Raw genomic sequence first — 27,691 nt, 5'->3', positions numbered from 1 at the left:
TTTTCCTTGTGTAAAACAGAGACCTCTTGCTATTAACCACAGAAAAATGTCTCCATTCCAGTGAGACGTTTGCGTGGACTGGTCAGTATGGCTGGAAAAAAAGTTACCCTGTTTTACCTGAAGAACAAGTTATTGTAAAAACAAACTAAATGGGTTCATTGTCATGGAAAAATGCAGCTTTTTGGAGCCTCCTGAAATGAGCAGTTTAAAATTTTGCCTATATATATATATATATATATATATGTGGATTCATAAAGTGATAAAAACAGACTTCTGGGATATTCCACAAGCTTTTTTCACCTTTACTGTCTTGATGCATAGTGACTTGTTAACAGCAAGGGCTAGTTGGACAAGGGAGTCCAGGGAAGCCACACTTATGCTTACGCACATCAGGAAAGTGTGTTTATTAATGCTCCTTTCCAGAGCTTGCAGCCCTTAGAGCCCTGCCAGGAATGAAACTACCACGACACCAGAAGTTGTGTATGTGCAAACTGAGACTGAGACACATTGGTCCATTGGAATCTTCCATTCCCAAAAGCAACATGTGTCTCAAGCCAGCAGAAGTGTTGAAGGCAAGTGATGTTTCTGTTCTGGGCACCTAAAGCTGTCTTTTTTGATAACTAAGCATAAGTGGGACCAAAAGGAGATGTTGCCTTTCTGTGTAAAACTTGTTCTGAATGATGTGGGGGTGGAGAATTTGTCTTAAACTATGGGCATACATCTAAACATAGGACATGAGCAGCACTCAGGAACTTAGTAGAGCTTGTACAGAATAGATTAAGTCCTAACAGGCCTTTTGATTTGTCCAGTTTTGATACCACTCTTGAATGACATCTAACATGAAAGCACCTTGCAGCACCCCTGTGCAGCAAGGCAGCCTAGTTTTCCCATTCTGTAGATGAAAAAAACAGATTCAGAGAGTGCATGCTATTTGCATGAAATCCTGCAGAGAGACTGTGAAGAAGCAAGGAATTGACCAGCAGTCACTCTTCTGATGCACAGACCTTCCTCTATCAGGAGTTGGAACTGACTGGGGCAATTCTCTGTGTAACTTTGTTTCAGGGTTGCTTATAGTATCCACCCTTTCCTACACCTGGTAAATCAATTCTTCAAACAGTACCTCTTTGTTCTGCTTGATTAACATATTTTTTCCCCAACTGAATAAGTTCTTTCTAGGAAGTCTTCTGCCAAATTCGAGTCTTTTAACATGGTAACGTGCTCTTTTGAGATCTTGCTGGAGAAAGCATTCCTGAATTTGTGGAAAAGCCATACCCAGTGACAACACCCAAGGGTGAGTAACAATAATTTCCGTTGATGGATGGGATGCCATCCAGAGGGACCCGAACAAGCTCAAGAAGCGGGCCCATGTGAATATCATGAGGTTCAACAAGACCAAGTGCAAGGTCCTGCACCTGGGTCAGGGCAACCTCCGTTATCAGTACAGGCTGGGGGATGAAGGGATTGAGATCGTCCCAGTGGAGAAGGACTTGGGGGTACTGGTGGATGAGAGACTGGACCTGAGCGGGCAATGTGTGTTTGCAAACCAGAAGGCCAATAGTATCTTGGGCTACATCAAAAGTAGTGTGGCCAGCAGGTTGAGGGAGGTGATTCTGCCCCTCTGCTCTGGTCAGACCCCACTGGGAGTTCTGCATCCAGCTCTGGAGCCCTCAGTACAGGAAAGGCATGGACCTGTTGAGGAGGGTCAAGAGGAGGCCACCAAGATGATCAGAGGGATAGAACGCCTCTCCTGTGAGGACATGCTGAGAGGGTTGGAGTTGTTCAGCCTGGAGAAGAGAAAGCTCCAGGGAGACTTTATTGCAGCCTTTCAGTACTTAAAAGGGAACATAAGAAAGATGGGGACAGAGTTTTTAGAACTGCATGTTATGACAGGACAGGGTGTAATGGTTTTAAACCAAAGGAGGGGAGATTCAGGTTAGACATGAGGAAGAAATTTTTTACAATGAGGGTGGTGAAACACTGGAAGGGGTTTCCCAGAGAGGTGGTAGATGCCCCATCCCTGGAGACATTCAAGGCCAGGCTGGACGGGGCTCTGAGCAACCTGATATAGTTGGAGATGTCCCATGCTCATTGTTCATGGTCCATCATCCTCCAAAACTGGAAGAGTGGTAAACACAGGTGTAAACTGCAGTTCCCTATACCCACCCTCACTGTTTTTAGAGTTCTCATGGATCAGTCAAAATCAGTGGGAAAGCTGCTGTTCATTCCAGCTGCTGGAAACCTGTCCTTACGGATTTAAGTACAACAGTTCTTGTTTATGCAAAACTCATCATCAAATTATTTGGCTGGGCCTGGAAGAATGTAAACTTTAATGCATAAGTAAATAAGCCTTTCCATCATGTATAATGTCTCCTATATGGCAGATCTGTGACTGTCTAGAGAGAAAGATCATATGAGTCTTTATTATATATCACAAAAAAAGTCACAAATCATCCATCAGTGTGCAGAGCACTGCTAATGAGCAAATCTAATTCCCAGAGTGGTATCTGTGACGGATGTAAAATTGTAATAAGTACGGTAAGTAAAGTAAAGCGAGGTTAATCTGATTTTCTCCATAAAGCAGACAGGAAAAGAAACCACACATTTAAAATAAACCCAAACAGAGAAAGTAGGTAACAGGCTCCTATTCCATTTCAGTCATTGATTCATTCATTAATTCTAGTGTTTCTTCGTGACTTGTAGGAGACGAAGTTGTATTCTGAGCTGAAATTTCAAGTAAACCAAAGCCTGATGTAACATGGAAAAGAGAGAGTGGGTACCAATAGAAGAAGGATCCAGAATGTTTTGGGTGGTATTTTTAAGAAGTGTGTGCTAGGCTACCATACTTTTTTTCCTTTACTTTAGCTCTTTTTTTTTTTTTTTAATTTATTCCTACAGTAAAATTGAAAAACTTAAGCACTATAGAATTCCTCAGCAGCAATATTGCAGCAGGCCAGGCGTATTTTTATTACTAGGTCAAATACCGTTGTGTGTTTATAGGGCAGTTTTTCAAATCAACAGAAAAAGAGCATGAGAGCAGGCACCATTATTTTTGTTACTTGATTTTGTGTTCAGCATAATGAGGCCCTAATGCCTCTTGTATGCCACTCAGGCAAAACCAATGCTAAATCTTAATAATTCGTAATATTCAAAACACACGTCCCAGTTCAGCCCTGTTTAATTTGTGATGTCCCATGGCTGCAGAAGTTCTGCCCTCCTTCTGTTCTTTTCTTTGCTTCACTTGCTCTGTCCCTTTCTCTCCACTCTCCTTGTTCTTAGTCTGCTCTAATCCACCTCTTTTCTCAGACAGTCTTTTGTTTACAAGTCTGACAGCCAGGGCGGGTCAAACTCTTTATTTTCCTACACTACTGAAGAGTTAAGTCTAAGAGCTTCCATTCACACTCCTCTAGTTTCTGTATTGCTTATGCGGTTCAGGGGTGATACTTTCAGTGCAGAGCACCAGAAAAAAAGGGTGTCTCTCAGAAGAAATGGCTTCATTTTGCTGCCTTAGGCCCAGAATGGACCTGATCCAAAATACATCACTGTCAGTGGGAAGACTTCTGTCTGTTTCTGGAGCTTTGGAAAGGCTGTGAGGGATCTCCAGGGAGGAGGGACCATTTGATTTGGCCTCAAAATTTCTGCTCTCACAGATTCTGGATTTTTAACAGGTCTGTTAGTGACTTTAAAAATACTGTTTTAAACACAAATAAAAAGAGGAATTCACTAATACATTTATCATATCCACTCCCCACTGCCCCAGCCTATGTGGAACTTCTGCTTATTGCTTTCTGTTTTTTTTTTTTTTTTTTCTTTCCAATCTGAATGTTTCTCCTGAAATGATACAGATAACTACAAGTGTGTGGTGTCCAGTACTCACACTGATGCCATCTACATGGTATCCTTGATCATGGCTGAAGGTAAGCTCTAGACGTCTGACTTGACTAGTGACTAGACCAGTTACTAACAACTAAGCTTGGAAAAATTTTGAAGTTAGGCAAAATTGAGAGTCTTTGCAGGGCAGATTTGCTGCAAGTAGAGTGGGGTGAAACAGGATGAAAAAGATCTGCCCCCTGCTGACTTTAAACTGAGCACTGTGTGTCTTGCCCTCTGTGTCCACTGCACAAAATGAATGTGTTGCCAAAGGTGCAAACATTGTGCTTATTATGGGGAAGAGCATTTGTGTTCCCTGTATTCACTAAGAAAATATGATATGAAGCATATGGTGTGAAATGTATCCTGTGCATCACCAATGTGAATGGGAAAGACCTAGGCACCTACAGTCATCTTGTGGCTGACAAGGAACTCTCTTCTGTTGTGCTGGGAGTTATAGGTAATCTTTGTTCTCAGATGCATGAGGTTCTGTGTACGATGTCAGCATCTGCAGACAAACATTTTGAGGGTCAACACTGGTGGGCCAAACTGTGACCTACTTTCTCTTCCTATATGTCTTTGCAACACTGATGTGTTTAGGCTCAAACAGGAATATAAGATTGTACAAGTCATAAGCCAACTCACAAACACCAGAGCACCCATGTAAAAACACCTTTCATGAGACAGCAGATTTCAGTTTGAAGCCCAATTATTACACATAATAAGCTAAATTCTCCACTGACATCAGCGTGGCAAGGGTGTGAATCACTACTGAATTTGGACCAGTTTTAGTGGAAAAGAGGAGAATAATAAAATGCACCTTGGCGCTGTCCTTTTGGTGGAAGCAAACTTTGCTCAAACAATGTTATAAGACTTAGGAGTGAGTGGGTGGGCCTGGGCATAATGAGAATGATCTTTTTTTTTGTCTGCACGTGCTTCCTACAGCCAGCCAAATGTGTGCCTGCTGTGCCAACCACATTATATACAGCAAAGTTGCTTTAATTCAGTGCTAAGTGAAAGTGATGTTGCCCACCTGCTTTACCTTTTTATAACAGTAGTACCATCTCTTAAAGATAAGCTTTGCCATAAATACCATTATTAAGTATAATACTTGTCTTTCTGATAAAGCCCTTAGCAGGACTTGGGCACAGGCTATTTGGTAGTGTGGTAGATTACCTTACTGAGCCAAATAGTGATCCTGTGCCAGGTACTGCAGCAGTCTGGACAGATAATGCAGCAACATGTCAGTCTTTCAGCTTGCCAGATGGTTCCAGATGTGCTTGTAGATGTCATCTCCAGTTGCCTGCAACCATTTACTTCACAATGACCTGTGGTAACAGAGAGAAAAAACCAAACCAAGCCAAACAAAACCAAACAAACAAAAAAACCAACCAAACAAAAAAACACAAACAAACCAACAAAAAAAAAACCCAAACAGCTAAGACAGAAGAACTGAACAGAAAAGCAGTGAATCTGTTGGTAATCAGCTTTATAGGATTACGTGCAACTTTTATAGAACATTATGAAGTGTAGTTAGCTTAATTTCCACTGAAGTTGAAAGAATGAATTAATCTTCCTGCTACCACTCAAGAAAGAAATCAAAATGACTTCACTAACATCTTGTTATCTAGTGTAGGAAATCTGAGATCAGGAACTAAAAATAACAGAATGCATGTTTGTCTTTTGGGTATTTTAACAGGTGGACCCCCAACTCCTCACAGAACTGAAACCTCTGAAAGTGACTAAATGACAGACAGCAGTGTTTGAAACCCACCTGCCAAAGAAAGCGCAAATCTTCACCTAGAAGTTCAAAGGGAAAGAGTTGAAGTGGGATGATAAGTATGAAATTTTCACTTCTGATGATGGATGTGAAAACTAAGGCGGTTCAGCCAAGTTACTTTAAAGAACTCAGTGTTGAGATTGAAGTTCTAGTGCAGAGCACTCCGCTCTTCATTGATCATAAGTAATGCAAAGTAAGCATCTTTGGGCAGCGAGTGGATCAAATGCAAGACAGCAGAGTTTGAGCTGCAAAATCCATAAACCTAAAATGCAAAACCCCAGAGCATGGGCTCAGAAGACTGAAAACTGCAGTCTCATAAAGCTAGTCTGTGGATGGGCAGAGGAGCATGAAGACCTCCTTTTCACACTGGAAGTCTCAAACCTGAATTCTCTCTTGAGCAGGAGCCTGTGCTATACCCTGCAAAGGCAAAGCCACTTGTTTCAATTTATAAGGGATATATAAGGTGCTTGCTGGTATGTGCCCTTTTTCTTGCCAAACCCTTCCACTTTCCCAGGGGTTCCAGTTCAGTTTGTCAGCAATCTCAATAACACCCAAGTGAAAAAGAAGGGAAAAGCCTGCCTGGAGTGTGTGCTGACTTACGAAGATCTCACCCTGAAGGGGATAAAGAATGGACAAGTGATTCAGAGGTCTCCTAAGTACACCATGAAGCATGAAAGCAAGAGAGAAGAGCTTATTATTAATGCTGCTGAGCCGAGCGACTCAGGAAATTGCACAGCAATCGTAGGCTATGCAAGACAGTGACCCATATGAGCAGTACAGTAGTGCCAGTGTAACAGTGGAAGGTAAGTGTGAATGAGCCGAGAGGAGGAAGAATAGTAGTCTCTACACTGTTCTTCACTGAATTGTGCAGAGGAGCAGTGCTGCTTTGCTGTAACAGCTAAGAAACTGATGTGCAGTAACGTTGCTCTGCAGTCTATGCTTTAACATGGAATAAGCTGTTAGTCTGTGCCCCCTCTTGGTAGCATGAAGGTAATAATTAAGGGCTTCCCTTTGCAGTGTAAAACAGTGGAAGCATAAAGCAGTAAATATTCCATTTAAGTCCTTCCACATGTCACCCAAACCAGCCTAGTAAAGTGTACCATGTTTTTTTATTTTATTCAGGGTTGTCCTAATGAATTCTTATCCTGTTATTCTTTAAAGCAACCCATGAGATGTTTCACTGCAGTCTACTGAAGACCAGCAGCACAACATGAGGCTGGAAAACATTTACTATCACATTTGTTTTGTTAATTAGTTTTGCAGTAGCATTATTGATGCTGTAAACTTACCTCTATGATCTTTACAGAAAGACACAAGAGTGTTAAGAGCAGAAGGAAAAGTTGGAAAGCTCACCTTCATGCTCTCAGCATAGGCTGAGAAGAAATTCAGAGTTAGGGTGTGGATTTATTGGCTATTAGTATTTAAGATTACTTCTATTAGATGTGGACCAGCTTTGAACTATGCCTAGGTGGCTTCCATTGAAAGTGCAGCATTTTAAAACCGTTTTTAAAATGAACTGCATGGAAGGAGGGTAGAGTGATACTAGTATATCCTTAACAGGTTCAGGAACAACTGAATGTTCAGTTGGTAGGATGGTATGAAGGAAACTTCAGGGGTGAAAAGAATCTCAGCTCTAAAGTCAGGCAGATTTTCTCACATGGAAGATTGATCTGCCCTAGTGCCCACCTGTCTCTGTATCCAGGTGTGTGTCTCTGATGTCTCTGTGAGGCTGGTCTATTAATAATTGTCCTGAGTTTTCTTTGTCTGATGATGCCTTGCAAACCCTGTCCTGGTGTACAGACTTGGGTGGAGGTCACTCCATTAGTTGCGTTTTGGCCACATATTTCTCATTTTGTTTTCCCAAAACAGGCCAGAAGTGAGCAGTTTCCCAGCCCTGGGCTTTCCGGGTGTGCAGTCTGGAGAGGACTCTGTGGCCAGAGTTGAGTGTGGTTGGCAGGGGTCAAGGAAACCCTGGCTCCTGGAGGGTGGCTATCAGGCCTGGTATGCAAATAACCATGGTGGGCCATGGCCGAGGTGGCTTGGAGGGACAGTGTGGGTAGGGGCCTTCTCTACGTTGTCCTAAATGATGTGAAGGTGGAAGGAATATGGCTCAAGGATGGCAAAAAGGTAAAATGCTCATGGTATCGTCAGCATAATGAAAGGCTGCAAAACCCTAGTGGGAGGTTTTCTTCAAACAGCTACTGTGTAACTTGGCCTGATATTAGTAAAGGGCTTCTGACTAAGGACAAACAGACGAACCCATAAGGCGGGAATAAATCTAATCTTTCCCAATCTCCTACAGCGTCAGTCTTACTAAGTTTTGACTTCGGATCTTTGACTTCTTCAAAATTTTCCTTGCCAGTCTCCTGTAAACAGTCTTTCGCATTTGCTAACCCATTTTCTCAGCCTGTAGACTCGCGTTCTTTCCTACAAGGCTAGCTTCTCACTACCCACCCTTTTCCCTCTTCCAATCTCCGATTTTCAGAGTAATCAGTAAATGTATCTTTTGCATGCTAATGTGCATCCCACATTACATGCCATGTGGCTCCTGTAGGCAGATGCGCAGACCACTGTGTCCACCTAACACTGAATTTGTTTTGTCCGTAGATCACAGAGCATTCTACCAGAGTAGGAACTAGAGATCCTGACCATTTATAGTCATCTTAGAGCAGAAAATGGCAATCAGATGATTTGGGGACAGGGTTGGAGATGATGTTTGTGGCAATGAGGGTTGTTTCCTGCCCCAGTCTGCTTGTCAGATTATGGACATGATAAAGTTCTGGATAGTGAAGCAGGGAGCCGTACACAGACTCATCATGGACAGAATGGGAACGGAACTTGAAGGGAGATAGATGTTCAGGGCCAAGTGGCAGAAAGTGGAGCAACAGCTGCCATTGGAGGTAGCTGCCCTATCTCTTTACTGCTCTCTACCAGGCATGCACAAACACATGCAGAGTCAGTGCTTCCCCAGGTCTCCTTACCTGGACTTGTACCATTTTACAGGCTTATCTACGTACACAAGCAAAACCTCTTATTTTTGCTTCTTTGTTCCCGAAGGGGAGAAAATTGAGCAGTCATATGGATTGATTTTAAGTGACTAAGCATAGGTTCCTGTGTTTATAAATCAGTGATCAAGAATTTTGGCCTGAGCCTTTACTTCAAATGTTGTTGTCATCAGCAATGAGAAAAACACCTTTTCTGAAATTATATATAGAAATACATAAATATGTTTATTACTCAGCTCTTGGCAGCCAGATGGCGCCAGATGGACTCTCAGACTCGTCTGCTGCCTGAAAAACAGCCTCTTTCTCATACCTCTGCCCAAAACAGGGACAAACATGGCAGTACAGATGCTGTGTCTGCAACACTGAATATTTATTATACCTGCCATGCGGTAAAAACACATCCATAGCAAAGCTTTGGTATAGGGAGGGCTGATTTGCCTGCACTCAGAACTATTTTTGAATGTCTTTATTCTGACTTCCAGCAGAAGATTGTAATTTCTAAACATACACATTGTGCAATGAAAATAAAAGTAAAAACACCAAATATGTTTAGGAACCTGGCTATTTTTCTTTACTGTGTGCAGGACTTCCTTATCATTTCCCCATATTACTCTGTAACAAATGAGGGAGCATTTTCTTTACAAGCAATAAGTAACTTTTTGATTCTTTATCATGGTGATAGATATATATCCCAGTGTGATCTTAGGGAAGAACAGCACAAAGAGCTGCTTCTTATGTAGTGCAAAACTTTGAAACTGCCTGGAATCAAATCTCCAGACCCTAGGGAAGTGAGGAGCTTTGAGGCTTCCTAGTTCCCCAAGGTCCCTCTTTTTCTGCTGAGCTGAACAAAAGGAGATCAGCCAGCTCTGTGTATGAGAAACAAAACTAAATTAAATTAATCAAAACACACTGAAGAATTTGGGTGTCCCTGGAGACTTTCACAAAATACAGATTTCTTATAGTAAAAACATGAAGGAGTGTATGAAGGGCCCAGCTCTGGACCACGTTTTCTGGGAACTCACAGGTACAGAAAGATGTCAAGCTAGATTTGCAGCTGCAGCTTTTAAATGCCTTCTGTTCTTTCCAGATTCTCCTGTTATTGAGGAATTTGTCCTCGAGCTTTCTGCTGCACACAGTGTTACTGTGAAGACTAAGCCATCAAGGTGCCTCTCAAGGCAAAACTGATGTCCAAAGTCACATGGTTCAAAGATGGCGTTGAGGTGACAGAGGAAGATTTCTTGGTCTATCGAGAAAGCCAGTGACTGCACAGCTCACAGTCAAAACCCATGGGAGAGAAGATGGTGGAGCCATTAGGCTGAATCTGAAAACTCACTGTGGCTCAGCTTCCGACACCCTTTGCCTCAGCTTCATTGGTAGGTTCTAAATTAATAATTTTATAATGGGACAATCACTGGTAGATATGTTTGGTTACAGACAATGTAATTCAGACTTTTTCTATAAAAGTCTTGCAGTGAGGTAGACACTAAGTTATCAAATCAAATTATTCAAGTCAGTTCAGTTTTGCTGTAATCTGCACTAATTTACACTGTGAGAGGATATGGCCCTCTAAATAATAGGCCTTCATGTTGCTCTGGTCAGCTGCTCACACTGCAGACAAACCAAAATTCCTGTAGGGGAAAGCAGAGTTCCTGCAACACATGGAGAAAATGCAAACTGAGATGAAAAGCACACAAAGGCCATGGAGGAGAGCAGGTGACTCACTTTGTAGAGAGGGAGGATGGCTGGAGAAAAAATCGTGGATGAAAATAGGGGTGGTGTAGAGCAACTAAACCAAATTTGCTATGGAGAAGGTGGACGAAGGGAAAGCCTACTAATCCAAAATACATGCTGTCAACTCTGAGGGCCTCATCAAGCCCTGGAAACAGAAGAAATTTTTGCTGACCAACCTATTAGCCAGCTGGTTTTAGTGTGGTTTCACAGTCCCACTTCTCATCGTTTTCGTTGTTTACTTCCTTGCCAGTCCCCAAAAGGACACTATCCCCTGTGCTTCAGGGGACTAATTCCCGGGACAGAGCTCAGAAGCTGCTTTGTGCTTAGGCTAATAACCAGGATCAAACAAATACCCAGGTCCTTTCACTGCAAGTGTTGTGGACTTAGAAACCCCTTGACATGGACTGGCCACAAGAGAGGACTGACTAACACACTGCTCTAGCATCAGTTACGTAAGCTTAGTGGGATACAGCAGAAATGGGAAGTGGCTTTCTCTGGAAAATATTGTGGAGGAGGAGATAAGATAATTTAAAAGGGAAGGCTTGAAACCATTTTGTTTTGCAGCCAAAAAAAAGAAATACGTCAGCCAAAAACTAGCTTGGTTAGAAAACACTGCTGAACTATCTTCTGGAAGTTATAGTTTGGGTACCTGTTGTTTCTATGCTTCCTTTATGGACTTGGACCCACAATGAGACAGTATTTGCAGTCCCCTTTCCCCAAGACCAGAGTGTATCAGAATCTTTAGAAAAAGGTTGTGGCCATGAGTAAACCTAAACATGCAAGTTACTCTCCTTGATTTCTTGCTATACATACGTGCATATATATTTATGCACACACACATAACACATACACACAAATTGGAGTCAATGGATTCTGATTGTACTGTGCTAATTTGATTTTCTTCTATGTAGAGGTTCTGAGACAGGTGTCTCAGCCTCACATTGTAGATGTCAGGAAAGAAGCTGTCACCATCACCTGGAAGTGCTTGGCCCAAGATGGAGGCTCCCCAGTGCAAGCTTATGTCATAGAAAAAAGGTAGAACGGCAGCAATCTTTGTGTCCCAGTCACCAAGGAGCCAGTCCAAGGTCAGACCGAGATTATTATCTGCTTTAGACAGGCAGAAGTAAAGTTAGATAAGCTTTGGATGCAAAGCAAACTATTGATTAATCAAGGAAAATTTCATCATGATATCGAGCAAGATACGCATTTTGACATCTGTTGTTCAAAGTGAAATTTTTGGCCCTCAGATAGAAATGGCTTGATACTCATGAACAAGAGGGCAGAACACTCAGCACCTCTGAAAGTCACATGTATGGTTTTCAGTACCTAATTTCAAGCATCTGTATTTAACATTTACTCCCTACCTAAATTTGACTGCTTTTCCCTGACTTAGACCAGAACGGAATTAAACAAGTGACTGATTTTGTTGTATCCATCAGATTGCAACCATATGATCCATGCTTAGCACAGCTTGTGTAACACATGGGAGTGTTCCTATCAGCAGCAGCATCTGACTAACAAGACTTTTGCTTTTCCCTTTCTGTTAATATTTTGGTTCTTTCTTGGATTCTTTCCTCTGTTTCATTCAAAATGTTGGACTTTCATATTATTATAATTAAGTTACAATCGATCAGACTGTCCAAAAAGACCTTCTTTAAGGCATCAACATTACTAATGGTAAATAGTAGAAACACCTCTTAAGCCAAATTATGCAATTCCTTAGTTGTTTTTTTTTCAAAACCAAATGGAGGTTTAACCTTGCTTGAAGGCTAGGTTGTGGAGGGCTTGGCCACTCTATTGAGTTTGTTACATTGTGGGAAATCCCACTGAGGTCATTGGAGCAAGGCATGAAGAGATTTTTCCCCATCATATATGGTAATACCAGGCTATAGACCATAACCTAGTGGAAAGCAAATTATGCATTTTTTCCTCTACTATATGCATCAAAATTCCTTCTCTTCCTTAAGGAGACAGATATGAAATGGAGCAGACCACTGGAGAAGCAAAAGTTAGACCCAGCTCCCTGAACTTTATACTGTTCTCCAGCTGAAATTTCTTCTTGGTTTATCTCAGTCCGAAAGAAAAAAAATCAAAAAACCACCACCAACAACAACAAAAACCACACCCAAACCTTTCAGAGCACTTGTATGGGTGATTAGAGAGTTGAGTAATTGCAACATGTGTGTGTGTAGATACCAGATTCAAAGTGGATGGTTTTCTGGAGGATACAGAACGAGTTCTGTGCGATAGCTGTGAAGCATGCAGGCTGGACTTAGCATGCCCTCAGCCTCGTTGCAAAGGATCGCATTCAGTATGCTTTTTTCACTGCGTAATGTCTAGTTTCCTAAACGCGCTTGCAATTGCAAAGACAAGTCTCTGCATTTCTGACTGAAGTCAGCGGGACCTGGACAGGCTGGAGAGTTGGGCAGGGGATAACCTGATGGAATTTAACAAGGGAAAGTGTAGAGTCCTGCATCTGGGCAGGAACAACCCCAGGTTCCAGTATAGGTTGGGGAATGACCTATTAGAGAGCAGTGTAGGGGAAAGGGACCTGGGGGTCCTGGTGGACAACAGGATGACCATGAGCCAGCACTGTGCCCTTGTGGCCAGGAAGGCCAATGGCATCCTTGGGTGTATTACAAGGGGCGTGGTCAGTAGATCGAGAGAGGTCCTCCTTCCCCTCTACTCCGCCCTGGTGAGACCCCATCTGGAATATTGTGTCCAGTTCTGGGCCCCTCAGTTCAAGAAGGACAGGGAACTGCTGGAGAGGGTCCAGCGTAGGGCAACAAAGATGATTAAGGGAGTGGAGCACCTCCCTTATGAAGAAAGGCTGAGGGAGCTGGGGCTCTTTAGTTTGGAGAAGAGGAGACTGAGGGGTGACCTCATTAATGTTTATAAATATATAAAGGGTGAGTGCCACGAGGATGGAGTCAGGCTCTTCTCAGTGGCAAACAATGATAGGACAAGGGGCAATGGGATCAAGCTGGAACACAAGAGGTTCCACTTAAATTTGAGAAAGAACTTCTTCTCAGTGAGGGTAACAGAGCACTGGAACAGGCTGCCCAGGGGGGTTGTGGAGTCTCCTTCCCTGGAGACATTCAAAGCCCGCCTGGACACCTTCCTGTGCGACCTCACCTCGGCGTTCCTGCTCCAGCAGGGGGATTGGACTGGATGATCTTTTGAGGTCCCTTCCAATCCCAAACATACTGTGATACTGTGATACTGTGAAATGTGGCAATTCTGGCCTGGCTCAGTGTAATGGACTGCGTTGTGTTTACAGCTTAACTAAAGATTAAGGAAGGCCTTAATGCTGTTGGCTATAAATGTAATTATAAGTGCCAAAAGTGTGATATTATTCACTTAAAATGTGTAACTATTAAGATAAGGACACAGTAAGAGATTCCCGCCTAGGGGGAATTGAGTATATGCAAACAGCAGAGATCAACATGATAAAGGTGCTCTCAGGTGTGGATACCTTTAGTATTTAATGTTCATGTACAGGTTGCCGAAGGCCCTAATGTATAATAAAGAAAATAATTTCTCATACACATTACTATACTCCTTTCATCAGTCCCACATCAACCCTTTTAAAAGAAGAGAAAACTCTGGTGGAATTCATGAAATTTGCTTACAATCTTTAATTTTAATACTGGATTTTCAGTAGCAAAGAAACTATGCCTAATTCTGGACTGTTCAAAATCACAGACAAACTCCAAAGACACGTTGAAATGGGCAGATTTTATTTTGTGCCAGTTATAAAGAAATCTTACTCTATATGATCATATAAGTGAAGTAATTTAAAAATAAAAGGCTGTCAGAGGCTGTCAATAAATAGCTTAAACTATTGATGGAATCTTGTAATAGGTAGAGGAGTGGGCCTCAGTAGCTGCGTGTAAGTCAGAAAAAAAACTGGCTAAATGTGGAAGCCTTTATAGCTAAAAAATTAGAGAATTCTATGTAGTAGACAAGAGCCTTGAGGTTAAATAGTTACTCAGATGGGAAAGCATTCAGGTTCATTTACATCAGAAGACAACAGAAAACCAATTTGCAGCCTGAAGCTATGATTCTTCTCTTACTTGAAGACTTGTGTTATTTCACATTAGGCTTAGGAGAATATGCACTGTCCATATGCACCATATTCTTTATGACCCTGTGTGATCATGTGAGTGTTCTGTATAAAAGCCATTAGCATCAAGTTTGTCATGGCTTGCTGCACTGGTTGACATTTTTGGTTTGGAGTGGGGGGATGTTGTTGCATTTTAGCTGAGGCTTTCAAAGCAAAAGGTAGATATGGACACAGAACTCCCTATTCATTTGATTGAAAACATACAGCTATTTTTAAATATTAAATCTTTTGCTGCTCTTACCTATTATGGAGATCTAACTAGACTGCTGCAAGGTGGACTAAAGAGCAAAAAGCATGTTCTGTATTTTCAAAAATGGCTATTTAATTAAGCATACTGTAATCTTTGGCAAATAAAATAAAAGAACATTTACAGGACCTTGCAAGCCAGCAAGCAAATTCACTAATCCACGCAGTCTAGATAGCACCAGACCACTTAACACAAGGACTGTAAGGGGGATTTATTAATAAATAATAATCCATTAATAAATAATGTATTATTTATAACATTATATAGCATTAAAAATAATGTTATATAAATTATTCATTCATAAATAATAGATATTAAACAAGCAGAGACACCAGGCACTCAAAGCCATACAAGACAGGCTATAGGACATGTACTGCAAAGCTCACCAGTCAGCTAGAAAGAGACAGAAGCACACTTCTAATGCTAAACAACTCTCCCAAACACCTGGAGAATGAGTGGTGGTCAGCGCTCATAGAAGGTGCCCTTTCCAAGATGAATTCAGTGGTCCCATGTCAGATGTTATGAAGATTTTTTTTTAATTGGCCAGCCTTGCAACAGGGTCTATGCCTATGTGCAATGTTAGGAACTGCATTGTTTTGTTGGACAGAATTTGCTGTGTTTATTAATGCTCCTTTTACCTTAAAACCTTGCAAGTTCAGCATCTTGAAACAGGAACAGCTCTTCATTCACATGTGCAGGCACAGGCCTGCGGGTACAGCAGTGTGTCACAGCTCTCCTGTTGTCACAGAGCCTCCAGACTGCTGAAGGTGGTGGATTTTTCCTTAGCCTGGCAGGACCCAGGACAGGGACTTGTGTTGTCAGGATTCATACTAGAGATGTGAGCTAAGGACACCAAGAAATGGACAAAATGCACCAAGATCTCTATCTCTAGTACCACTTATGCTGTGGGAGGCTTGCAGGAGAGATAAATACTACTTCTGAAACCAAGCTGTGAATGAAGCTGGTAAGGGAGGTGCAGTGGAGTGACAGGAAGGAATTCTACCTCAGGTAAGACCTGCAGTATCCATTCAGCTGAAACCTTAGTCTATCAGCTATGACTTTTGTTCGGTTTTAACATACACCTCATTTTGTAAAGGGTTATCAAATTCATCTTGCACAAAAGAACATTTAGCATTCATTTCTTCTTGATGAGTTTTCAGAGGTGCTAGGGGGAGAGCACAAGCTGTGCAGTCCTTGAGCCAAATTAAAATCATGCTACCATCGTTTTTGCTGAGCTGTCCCCTGAATGAGTATGTCAGGTATAATGGCAGTTGTTTCTTCCACCATGTGACCTCTCACACCACATCTCATGTGTAATTACAGAGGCCACTGTTGGAAGATTCTGTGATTCTTGTCATGGCCACTGTAGTTTGAGTATGGGTTAGGAGGGTAGGTACTAGAGTAAATAAGCCATCATTTTTGAAATGCCCGTTTTTTGTAAGTACAGTGGTACCAAGACAGGATGATAATTCATTCAGGTGCCCAGTTTGAATGGGATTAACCGTCAGTTGTCGGTGTGCTAAAGCTGAAATAAAATTATCAGAGGTCATGTTTCAAAGACACTAATTATGTCTTGAGAATGAAGGTATCATATTAAGTCCCTAGATAGCTTACTATTTGAGGTAGCAAAGTATTTTAATCTTCATTGTTTAGGACTTACGATTGATTAATAATTAATTAGGAAATTCAAATTTTTTATGTCTGAGATACTCCCAAGTAACAAAGCATGGTACTGATGCACTCAGTAGCAGTAACACCAACAAGAAAAGATGGATGATTCGTGAGTCATGTTGTAGAGTGCTCATTCCTGGAGAGTAGAAGGACATTCGGGTTTGGCTGAGGAAGTCTCAGAAGGCAACAGCCAGGTGACTGATGGAAGAAATGCTCGTTTCTTTTCTCAGTCTCCATTTTGGAACTACACAACCATCTGCGCAGCATGGTTTTGTTACCACATCTCCAAATAGAGAAATACCAAAAACTCCCAGAGAGACTGTATGCTCCAGACAAACTTCTCTGGTGTGGAATGGCAACATGCAGTACTGTGGAGTATGAGAAGTCATCTAAGAAACAGACATTGTACAAAACTGCTTGTGCCAGAAGGTGGTCAGTAGCATCACCTAATGAGGCATTAAAGCTGCCTCTTCTTTTTTTCTTGTGTTCTCATTCGCTTTTTCCATGAGCTATTTTTAAATGTTCCTGTTCCACCTGCCTCACCTGAAATTGTCCTGAACAGGTACTCATGACTAAGCTGTTGATTGCTGAGACACTAATGTTTCTCTTCTGGTGGTACAGGTGTTAGGAAAAGAGCAGGCAACATTGCAACCATTACATTAACTGCCTTCTGCTGGAACAGTTTGAAGTTTTCTTCATCCAGACTTCAGACATGACTCAACAGACTGAAGAATGGCTTTACTTTTCTATGCAATCTCTCACTCTTTATTTTTTAATTTCTCTCTGTCTGTGTTTCTTTTGTCCCCCCATAGGTTTAATCTGACTGTGAGGCTGAAGAGCCACATGGTGGTTTGTGCTGGGACAGCAGCATGTATTCATATATCTTTCCTTGTGAGGCTGCGTGTTGTGTCCTGTCAGAGGAGAAATCCTGCAATTACACTTTTCTTGGGCATCTGGTGAAATACAGCTGCGGGGCTATGGAGGCTGTAGTTGTCCTTTGGCCTTTATCACTTGAGCTGTCACTTTGGTTTAAAAGGAGCTGACTGTTGGACAAAGCACATGCAGCGCTTTAGGTTCATAAAGTCCTGAATAACTGCTCACTGCTTTTATGGCTAGTCTTTGTAAGCCTCCCTGTGGCAGTAAGGGTAGAGGGACTCCTATGCATGCAAGTTTGTCAGCGGCACAATCCAGCCCTCTGCAGCTGGAGCAACAGTGTTCAGCAAACCGTAAAACATTGGGGAAGCTCTCTGATTCATCATAAGAAGCAGAATTTTTTGAGCATGCAACTACCACTCATGCTAACTGGAGTGAAATCATTCTTCATTAAACGTTGAGTGACCGAGGGGAGCGATCAGGTTGTAAAGACAATGCTTGAGGTCCCAACACTGTCCTTTCTGAGGTACAGTTTCTATTAACATGGATGTTGAGCTCATTTCTGTAGAGGCAAAGGGTAGTTTCTATGCTTTTCTTTTTTTTCTTTTTTTTTTTTAAGCCTAGACTACTGCGTAAGCTGAGGCCGTACAGCACCTTGCAGAATCAGACCCAGTGTAAAAATGTATCTCAGTCTCAATTGTACAAGTTTATCTGTATCACATGAGCTGTTTTGTCCAAGCTTTCAAGATGATCAGGCTAATGAATGGTAGCATGAGGTTTACGTGGCATTTCTCAAGCCAGCTCTACGCACTTTGCTGTGGACAAAGCCTGCCGTTGCCTTTACAGCTTGAAAAAAATCTCTAAAATTGTTGTCCTTGAAACATTTTTCTACCAGTCTGATCATGTACAAGTGGCTCCTGTAGACAGAGGTGTCCCTTTTGTGCTCAGAAATGTGGTTTGTTTCTGTTTCCACCCAAGTCCGGAAGCAGAACCTTATAAATACACGTTTGTCTTGGCCAGGGATCCCCACCGCCACCAGTGATGTGGGAAGAGGAGGAGGACAAGAACCATTCCCAGTCCTTATCAACAGTATCAAGCCATTTATTTCTGACCTGTACCAGATTATCCTCAAGAATAGTTCTGGAGAAGCCCTTTACAACATTCAAATGCAAGTTGCAGGTACAGTATAGAGTAAACTTGAGCATCTCAGTCACCTCTTAGTATTGACAAGAGGTATTCCTCTGCTGACAGAAATTTCACACAATTTCTGCATTAATACTGGAGTTGCCAAGGTTGTTTTTTTTTCTTGGTGGGGGCAGGAGGGGCAGCAGGGGAAAGAAGAGAGGGAAAAGATCTAAATCATACACACCCCCTATCCAAAAAATGCCACAGAAGCAATCAAAAATGTTGTTTCCACTCAAGGGGAGGAAGACTCCCTAATCAGAAAGGAGTTTCCTACCTTTCATCACTGCGTTTCCGAAGTCCCACCTTCATGCTAGCTCAGAGCCAAGGGGAGCAGCACAGTTAAGAGATGAGGGATGAGGAAGGTACTGCTGGGGCTTTGCTCACTCTGCCCAGTGTGGAGGGTTAGGGTGCTCAGTTATTGCTCCAGACATCCCCAAATGCTGCCTTGTTTTTCATGCCATTATTTGATCGGGCAAATCCCTATAACAGCACTAACACAACGGTGTCTGTCCCCTCAGCAGTCTGGTGACACCATTTCCACTTTATCTGTGTCTATGACAGTGAAGGCAGACTGACTTGCTCCTTAGAGAGACTCCTATTATTAAGATGATCTTCTGGGGGAGTTAGGGACCTTTGCAGCATATTTTGTACTTGTCATCTCTTCCAAGAGTGCTTTTTAAAATTAAACAGCCTTATTTATTCATCAGAAGGGAATTACACACACAGGTTGTTCAGGGTAGAAGAAATCAAGGAAAGAAGTACTTTCCTTGACACACAGGGACTTTGGAATACAGGACATAAACGGAAAAATTTTTGCCCCAAAAAAGGACAGAGGGAGGGTCCCGAACAGAAGAAGCCAATACTTAAATGTGCTCATTAATTCTTATATTTCCCCTGACCATGCACTAATCTGCAGCTCGTTCATAGCTCAGGTGTAGAAGATGACTGATTACGGTGTCCTGAAACGTTTTGTCAGTACTGCCACGTGGTTCACAGCCGCAGAGAAGGTCCACAGCAATAAGTACACTGTCACAGGCCTGCTCCCAGGGAGGAAATACTTCTGAGTCATTGTCTGCAATGACACTAGGGACGCCGACCATCCGGATTCACAGGAGCAGTGGTACATCTCCAAAGACAGAGGTGGGTATAAAACTTCATGACAGCACTGGAGGAAGATGAGTGCTCTTGTACACAAGCCTGTGGACTAAGCTCAGGCTCCCTTTGTGGTCTTGGGTAGTTCAGTAACCTATTCTGCACCTCAGGTCCCCAGCTGGGGAACAGACACAAGAATACCTCTTGTCCTATCCATTTGTTGGCAATCTCTTCAGGACCAGGCTTCCTTTTACTATGTGTATGCGTAGCACATTGCACAGTAGTTCATACAGATGCTGTTTGAATTAAAATTCAAGACAGTAGGGGCCATCCGTGTGCAGGGAGGGTGATATTCTCATGTCTTGACATAACAGAAGATTGGCATTACAAGTCATTTATCTTGTTGTGTATTTCCAGTCTGACTGGGATTTATTTCATAAATGAAAAACAAACAAATCTATCACATGTAGGAGACTGTGTGACAGTCTTTCTGTGGCACGAGCTATAAGAAGTCCCTAAAAGGACATTAAATGAAACACTCAGTGATCACCCCGTCAGGTAAACACCTACTCCTTTGTTCAGTCGCTCCCTGCTCAGCCCTGATCAGTAATAAGGATGTCTCATTAGCAATACTCCCAGACAAATCTGAACATGCCCCAGCTCATCAAATCAACCTGGTAAGTGATCCTTCTGCCCAGTCTGGGGAAAAGCAGAGTGCAGTTGCTCTGAACAGTGAGATGCAAGCCAGATTTTTTTGCTTGCCTGTGGTAATAAACAATACAGTAATACAAAACAAATTATATATAAATATATATTACCAGACTATGCATATATTTCTTCAGAAGCATATCCACATGCTGCTACAAGTCTTCTAATCCCATTAAGAGTAATGGGCAATACTCTGAAATAACAGAATAAGTAGTACACTAAAATGAGTAATCAGGTGTTAAATTGTGTATTTGTATTTAACAATCAGCCTTCCTTGATCAATGTAATTAGACCATAGGTATGTTACTCCAGCTACACATGCAGTTGAGAAAGCGCAGTTCCAGTTATGTGGCTGTAGTTGTGTTTTTGTACGGAAGTCCTCTCTAGGCCTGGATTTTAGAGTCTGAAATAACTTCAGTAACTTCTGTGTATGTAGCTGAGTATAGAAGAGTAGTAAATGGAGGAAAGCTAAGTTGGTTGTACCTTGCAGTGCATTCCCTTGAACATTCCTTTGGTAACATCCTACATGTCTTCCAGCAGGACACAAGCAGATGTCAACTGATTTCCTATTCTTCATTATAAATGGCAAGTTACAAGGTTTTTTTGCACAAACCTGAGATGGTAGAAAAACTGAAGGGTAAGGAGGAGATAAGCTGTTTCCTGAGGATGAGGTCTCATAAGAGAATTTTGCCATACAGTGCTACATTTAGGAGATTCTCCAGGAGATTTACCTAATGGGACCCCATGCCAATGCAAGAGGAGATAATGAAGACTTCAAGAAATGTCTTTAAATACAGGCTAAGAATGAAGGATTTTCAGCGGACACTGGAAATAAAATTGCACATGCTGTTCCCCTTGATTCCCCCAGAGCATTCTGTAGACTATTAATGCCTCAGAGCAATACCAGCAGAGCAATATCCCTTCCCTTACAAAATCACCTGCTTTGGTTTATAATTGGGTGTAATTTAATAATGCATTTCTAAAGTGCCTTGGGAGCCAAATATCCAAAACCAGTTTACAATTCAATGACATTAGTGAGAGAAGGCATTGATATATCCCTATGGACCAAAAGCCTGACACCTTATTTACTGACCAAGAAACAAAGAAAATTAATTGCTTTCTTACAGTTGCATAGCAGATTAATGGGAGAATGAGATTTCCGATTCCTTCCTCTCTTGCTTTTCAGTCTGTATTTGTTTACATGTTGAGATAGGTATGCTGGTCAGATGCTGAGAGTAATGTGGTATATTGCTCATTCTTCCTCTTCCCTGAGTTTTCCCTGTTGGGAAAGAACACCCAGGTCATAAAATGCCATACCCAGGCTCTTTGGATTTGTACTCAATCAGAAGAGTCTCTGTCTTGATGGTGCTGGCTCTGTGTTTGCACGTTTGCATGTTCAAAAGACAGTGCAGCACAATGCAACCTGTAGTTACTCTGTCCTCAGTGACGTGTTTTGACTTTGAGATGGAGGATCCCAGGAAGGACTGTGCTTCCTATTCATTGCCCCAATGACAAACCACGGTATGAGTCAAGGCAACCAATTCTGCCATGAACTGTGCCTTCATCAGCAACCCCCACCCAACAGTGACCCATACAAGGGCAATATTAGCATCACATCCAAGTCATGGTTCACCTCAACAAGTAGTATCTGTCTGCTTTGTGATCCCTACAACTTGCAGCTGCAAGCTGATCATCTGTGGTAAGTCAGACTTGCAGCCACTGTGATTTGTTGAGGGTGATTCCCTCCAGGTTGAGTAACCGTACATTTCATGTCTCTCCATATAGTTTACACCCTGCTATTTTCCAGGGCAAGTGCACTTACTGGATCTGGTGCTGTGGATCACACTTCCCTGGGCCAGTCAGGCCCTCATCCTTGTCCACAGAGGAGGAGATCACGCAAGTCTCTAGGTACTGCAGCTGGAGCTGCAAGGGTCACATTGTAAGAACTTACCTTCATATCCAAAAAACAGCCTCACTACGACTTTGTCTTCCTCTGAAGTCACTGAGATTTTTCTTCAGCTGCTTGAAGGCAATATTGGGCCCCTTAATCTTTTTGGGCCCCTAGCATCTTTTGGCTAGCAGGTCTCATGAGCTTGGTGGCTCAAAAGCAAATATGGCCATTTCTCAGTCCCTAGCCAGGCTTGCCCTGCACCTATGACATACTTAGCACCTGCAAGCAGTCAACTGATGAGTTCTGACAATGGCTTCTGCTTTTTTTTGCAGTACCACAGACACTGCACTGGGTAAATCTCTTCTCTTCCTTTGTGAAATGGCAGGATTTTGCCAACACTGTATGAAAGCCATAAAAACTTTAACTTCTTATTCCTCTCCCCTTTCCCTGTTTGTTTGGGGTTTTTTTCCATGCCAGAAGCTCCTACCCAGTGAAGCTTTAAATCAGGTTGTAAGACACAGCTTGGTTCTGCCTGGCTCAAATTGGTTCTGTGAGACTGAACAATTCCAGGTGCATGGGGTGAGGTTTTACCAACAGTAACCCACAAACCACACGTAGTTTCCCCATGTCACCATGGCCAAACTTGGAGCTTGTAGAGTGGTCTTACAGTATGTACGGCAGTGCCTTGAAACAGCGGTGTCCTTTGAGTTTCATCAGGCCATGGTAGGCTCACCCTGCTCATGATTCATTAACTAGGGAACCTTCAAGGTTAAACATTTGAGAGCAAGAATTATCCATCCTTTTGTTGGTCATGCCACTGGAGTATGTTTTCTCCAGTCCCCCTTTCTAGAGAAAGGCCTTGGGGCCTCAGGATCTGTTGGTGTTCTCTTAAAGGGAATGAGAGAGACGGAGAGACTGCAAGGCACAGCTTGAAATGAAACTGATACAGCACCAATAATGAGGGACTATATTTGGAAAGATCTTCTAAGGTTATTTTTGTCTGTGATCACTGCTTCTGGACAGCCTGCTGACAACTGCTGATTTCCCAGCCCCTGAGGTTTGGTTCTCTTTGCTAATACAGAAGTAGCTCCCTGTGGGTCAGTGGAGGGAAAGGATGTGCACACTGGGTTTCCTGCTCTGATTTTCAAGCAAACTTATTGTGCAGGATACATGCAACACTTCTTTCACTGAAGCCAGCCACTGCCCACCTAAAAGACTGAAAGTAATTCTTTACCATTTTTTAAGAATTCCTGGTGTTATTGGGTCTCCCACTTCCCATGCTCCCTGATGCTCTCCTCCCTGAAGCCACAGTTTCCTCCACAGCTGGAGGACGGTTTCCTGGTCCCTAGAATCAATGTGAGCTTTCCCTTAGCCTGGCATTGCTTCCAGCCAGGCTGATGCAAGAGGAACCCTGGCAGCTCTGCTCACCTGGGTTCAGGGAGGGCAGGCAGGCCTGAGATGCATGAGAGCAGCTTTCTATCTCCCCAGAGATCTGATTGCTGCATAGGACTTATCCTTCTGCCTTCCCACACAGAACTTCTTGAGGTGGGGACTTTTACAATAGGAACATACCTCTTCAAAGTTATTCTAAGCAGCCTGTTTGTAAGCAGAGCCTGCTAAGGAGCAAGGCTTGTGAAAGCACTGTGTGGGTGAGGTGCTAATTTATATTCAGATTCCTTAATGGGAGCCTATTTCTGAGGTGTCCTGAGGCTCCTCCTTACCTTGATCTAAACAGGCTCTTGGAAGGGTCTCTCTGCTGCCTGGCCTGTTTGCAGCTGAGTAAGGTGGAAAAGCTAGGAGTCAGAATAAGAGACTGTAAAACTGACTTCAGGAGATAAGGAATTAACTTCAATTTGAATTTAACTGCAGATTTATTTTAGATTTCAGAAACTATATTCTTGCAGATTGTAGTTCTGGAAGAGGGGTAGTAACTGCCTGGAGTCAGGTGTGGTAGGCTGGAGGACATTTTACCTTGCGTGAAAGCACTTTTCATTAGGCCTGGAGTGCCTTCAGACCAGGATTGGGAAGACTTTCTTTAGAGACTATTTTTAGAGACTTTTAATGGTTTTTACCTGGTGACAGGCTGTCCTAAGAGGAAGGAATAACGAGTGTTCTAAGAGATCAGCAAATCTCATTTGAGCAGCTGTGCAGGAGTCTCAGTTGCTGACACCGTAGGAGCTAAACTATTTCTCAAATATCTGTCTCCACTTTTCTTAATGTATTGTGGTGGGTTGACCCTGGCTGGACACCCAGTGTCCACCAAAGCCATTCTATCACTCTTTTTCCTCAGCTGGACAGGGTAGAGAAAATATAATGAAAGCCTCGTGGGTTGAGATAAGGACAGGGAGAGATCACTCAGCAATCATTGTCATGGGCAAAAGAAATTCAACTTGGAGAAATTAGTTTAATTTATTACCAATCAAATCAGAGCAGGGTAATAGAAACTAAACACCTTCCCTCATCTCTCCCTTCTTTCAGGGCTCAGCTTCACTCCTGATTTTCTCTACCTCCTCCCCCTCAGCAGTGCAGTGAGACAGGGAATATGGATTTTGGTCATGTCATCACACATTGTCTCTGCTGTTCCTTACTCCTCAGGGGCAGGATTCCTCACCTTCTTCCCCTACTCCAGCGTGGGGTCCAGTTCTTCACAAACTTCTCCAACATGAGTCCTTCCCATGGGCTGCAGTTCTTCATGAGCTTCTCCAATGTGAGTTTTTTCTAAGGGGTGCATCCTTCAGGAACAGACTGCTCTAGTGCAGGTCCTCCATGGGGTCACAAGTCCTGACAGCAAACGTGCTGCAGTGTGGGCTCCTCTCTCTCCATGGGGCCACAGGTCCTGCCAGGACCCTGTTCCAGTGCAGGCTCTGCATGGGTTTACAGCCTCCTTCAGGCATCCACCTGCTCCGGCATGAAGTCCTCCCTGGGTTGTAGGTGGATCTCTGCTCCACCATGGGCCTCCATGGGCTGCAGGGGACAGCCAGCCTCACCATGGCCTTCAGCACAGGCTGCAGGGGAATCTCTGCTCCAGCACCTGGAGCGCCTCTTGCCCCTCCTTCTTCACTGACCTCAGTGTCTGCAGAGAGAACTCACATGTTCTCACTCCTCTCTCTGGCTGCAGTTGCCCATTTGTGCAGCAACTCTCTCTCATTCTTAAATATGTCGTCTCAGAAGCATGACCACCAGCACTGATGGGCTCAGCCTTGGCCAGCAGTGGGTCCATCTGGCATTGGCTCTATCAGACATGGAGAAAGCTTCTAGCAGCTTCTCACAGAAGCCACCCTTGTTGCCCTGCCACCACCCAAACTTTGCCATACAAACCGCATATGTGTATGCTCCTCTGTTTCTCTTTTTTTTTTAAGGAAGGACACTTGTATTCTTCTGCTTAGCTACGTTTTCAGATTTGGCCTTTTTCTTAATATTTGAAAAAACAAATAGGGCATTGCTCCACCTCTGTGACACACAGCAGCATCTTTCCTGCTCTTGTAGCTCAGAAGGGGCAATATCATTTTCCTTAGGGTGGGAGGTGGCAGGCTGCAGAGAACACAAAGCCTGTTAGACCCAAAGTGAATTATTCAGAACAGTGATGAACTGAACAAGTGGAAATGAGAATGAAAATGAGAGCTCCCTAAATCTGAACTGTTCACTTCCTATGAAAACTGTGACCAGACTTTTTCCTTTATACAATGGAAAGCTTTATACAGCTTTTTAGCCATAACTTTGTGAGACTTGCGCTCAAAACACAGGGTTGGTTGCAGTACTTATGGCACTCATCCTTTATTTGTTTTTCTTAAGAAAAACATGATAATAGCTTCCTGGACACAGTGACAGAAAGTCTGCAGAAGTCAAAACACAAGATGTAATTAGTAGAACTAGCTCTGCCTGGTCCAGTGTGCAGAACAGCATTGCTGCGGCTGTGTAGTTTGTCTGTGTTTGTGTGGCTCAAAATGCAACTGCCCTTGGCTTCTGTAATGGTCGGTTAACTCAGGTGGTAGAGTGGGGCCCCTGCTCAGTAGGAACACTTCTGATGTTTCCATCTTCCTTCCCTCTAAGTGGTTTTGGACAGCAGGGTGCACGTTAAAGGTGATGTTTCTAATACCATCTGCTAATGTATCTTAATGAAAAGGAGACAAAAATGCAGTTTTCTCTTCTATACATCAGTCTGCTTCTGCACTGGTCAATGAGAATCCTGCTTTTGAGTTCAGGAAGATACTTGGGTTCTGTCTCCGTGTCCCCAGATAGCCCAGCAGGACCTCCATGACGATCTAGGCTTCATTATGTCAAATTGTATATAAACATAGAGTAAGGCATAAATCTGAAGTACTTAAATCTTTGTAATACCGAGTAAATACAATCTGCAGTTTGCAAATGAGAGTCACTTTGTGAAAGTGCTGGCCATAGAAGGTAAAATTTGAGATCGAGAAGGGTCCATGAACTTCAGTGCTGGTGGCCAAGACTACATAAGGAATTACAGAATATCTGAACCATTGATGGATCAACATATCGACAGATAGATGAATATGCATTTATACATGGTGCTGGTTCTTCTAATTTAGAGCAAATTCTTCCAGGAACTAGCTGTGGAGTAAAAGCAGACACAGACACACATTCAGCCTGAGAATATTCTGCCGTCTTTATTCCATCTGGAACTAGGAAGGAGGTGTGAGGAAACAGGATGCTGCTTCAAGCAGGCCTCTTAAGTTTTTGAAAATAACTGGGGGGGGGAGAGGAGAGCAGCACCCACTTTTCCCTGCCGTTTACCCCTTTAGGCTGCTTTGGAAAGAATTTGGTAGTATTTTTGCCTGGTACTGATTCATTCTCACCACTCCATTTCAGAAGGGAAGCCTGCGAGCAGATCCATTTAATGGACTGGGAGTAGTTACACACTGTGTTTCTATGCTATAAATCCTTAAAACCTGTTCCACTGGTGACAGATGGCCTGGTTCAGGATTAATGAAACTAAATATCTGTGCCGCTGCATCAAGCAGCTGAAGAAACTGGCATCAGATCTCCAAACTGAGAAGAATGTCCACAGTACCCTACTTTTTCCACCTGGAAATATTGCTGGGGCATTGGGGGAGGAAACACTTGGCCATTTGTCCGGGATTTCCAGGCAGCGAGCTGCTTTCCCAGAGCAATCATTTGCAGCAAGCTGCCTTCTCCTTGGAAGTGTGGACAAACGGCCATTGTATGTGGGACTGGCTGTAGCAGTGAGTGTGTTTCAGGGCTCTGCGCCCCAGGGCACCCAGAACGTGTTGGAACACGAGCCGGCTGCCTTTGTCGTGGTGGTGCCTGGTCAGTTTGTGTTGGATGTGTGCCCTGTGGGGTGCATGTGGCTGTGTTTTGGGGTTCCCCAGATGGGAATACTGTAGCCAGCTGTGACAGTGTCAGTCAGCTTCCGTGGGGCACTGGGTGGCTCCAGGGCAGAGCCACATGACTGATGGGCATAACAGCGGAAACAAAACTGCCCACCACAGAGGTTCAGTTGACTACTCCATGCTGAAACTGTCACAGAAAC

The 27,691-nt window shown here is 43.0% G+C and overlaps 1 protein-coding gene across 1 annotated transcript; it reads left to right on the top strand.

Annotated features, from left to right (window-relative positions):
* Positions 1 to 734: 734 nt before the first annotated feature.
* IGSF22 (immunoglobulin superfamily member 22) lies at positions 735 to 27,680 on the top strand. The gene is given in 25 exon segments (XM_071808607.1): positions 735 to 765; positions 1,167 to 1,229; positions 1,232 to 1,291; positions 3,843 to 3,914; positions 5,567 to 5,582; positions 5,584 to 5,735; positions 6,111 to 6,391; positions 6,393 to 6,450; positions 9,740 to 9,802; positions 9,805 to 9,910; positions 10,125 to 10,128; positions 10,464 to 10,527; positions 10,530 to 10,613; positions 11,295 to 11,603; positions 15,411 to 15,681; positions 15,683 to 15,720; positions 16,658 to 16,832; positions 17,159 to 17,318; positions 18,321 to 18,375; positions 18,378 to 18,479; positions 19,373 to 19,430; positions 19,432 to 19,625; positions 20,160 to 20,254; positions 21,819 to 21,873; positions 21,876 to 27,680. Coding segments are annotated over 25 exon segments (2,679 nt in total). The 3' UTR covers positions 21,989 to 27,680.
* The last annotated feature ends 11 nt before the right edge of the window (positions 27,681 to 27,691 follow it).

The sequence above is a fragment of the Patagioenas fasciata genome, chromosome 5 (genome assembly GCF_037038585.1).
Source record: "Patagioenas fasciata isolate bPatFas1 chromosome 5, bPatFas1.hap1, whole genome shotgun sequence".
Taxonomy (NCBI): Eukaryota; Metazoa; Chordata; class Aves; order Columbiformes; family Columbidae; genus Patagioenas; species Patagioenas fasciata.
This window is presented reverse-complemented; position numbering and strand designations above follow the sequence as displayed.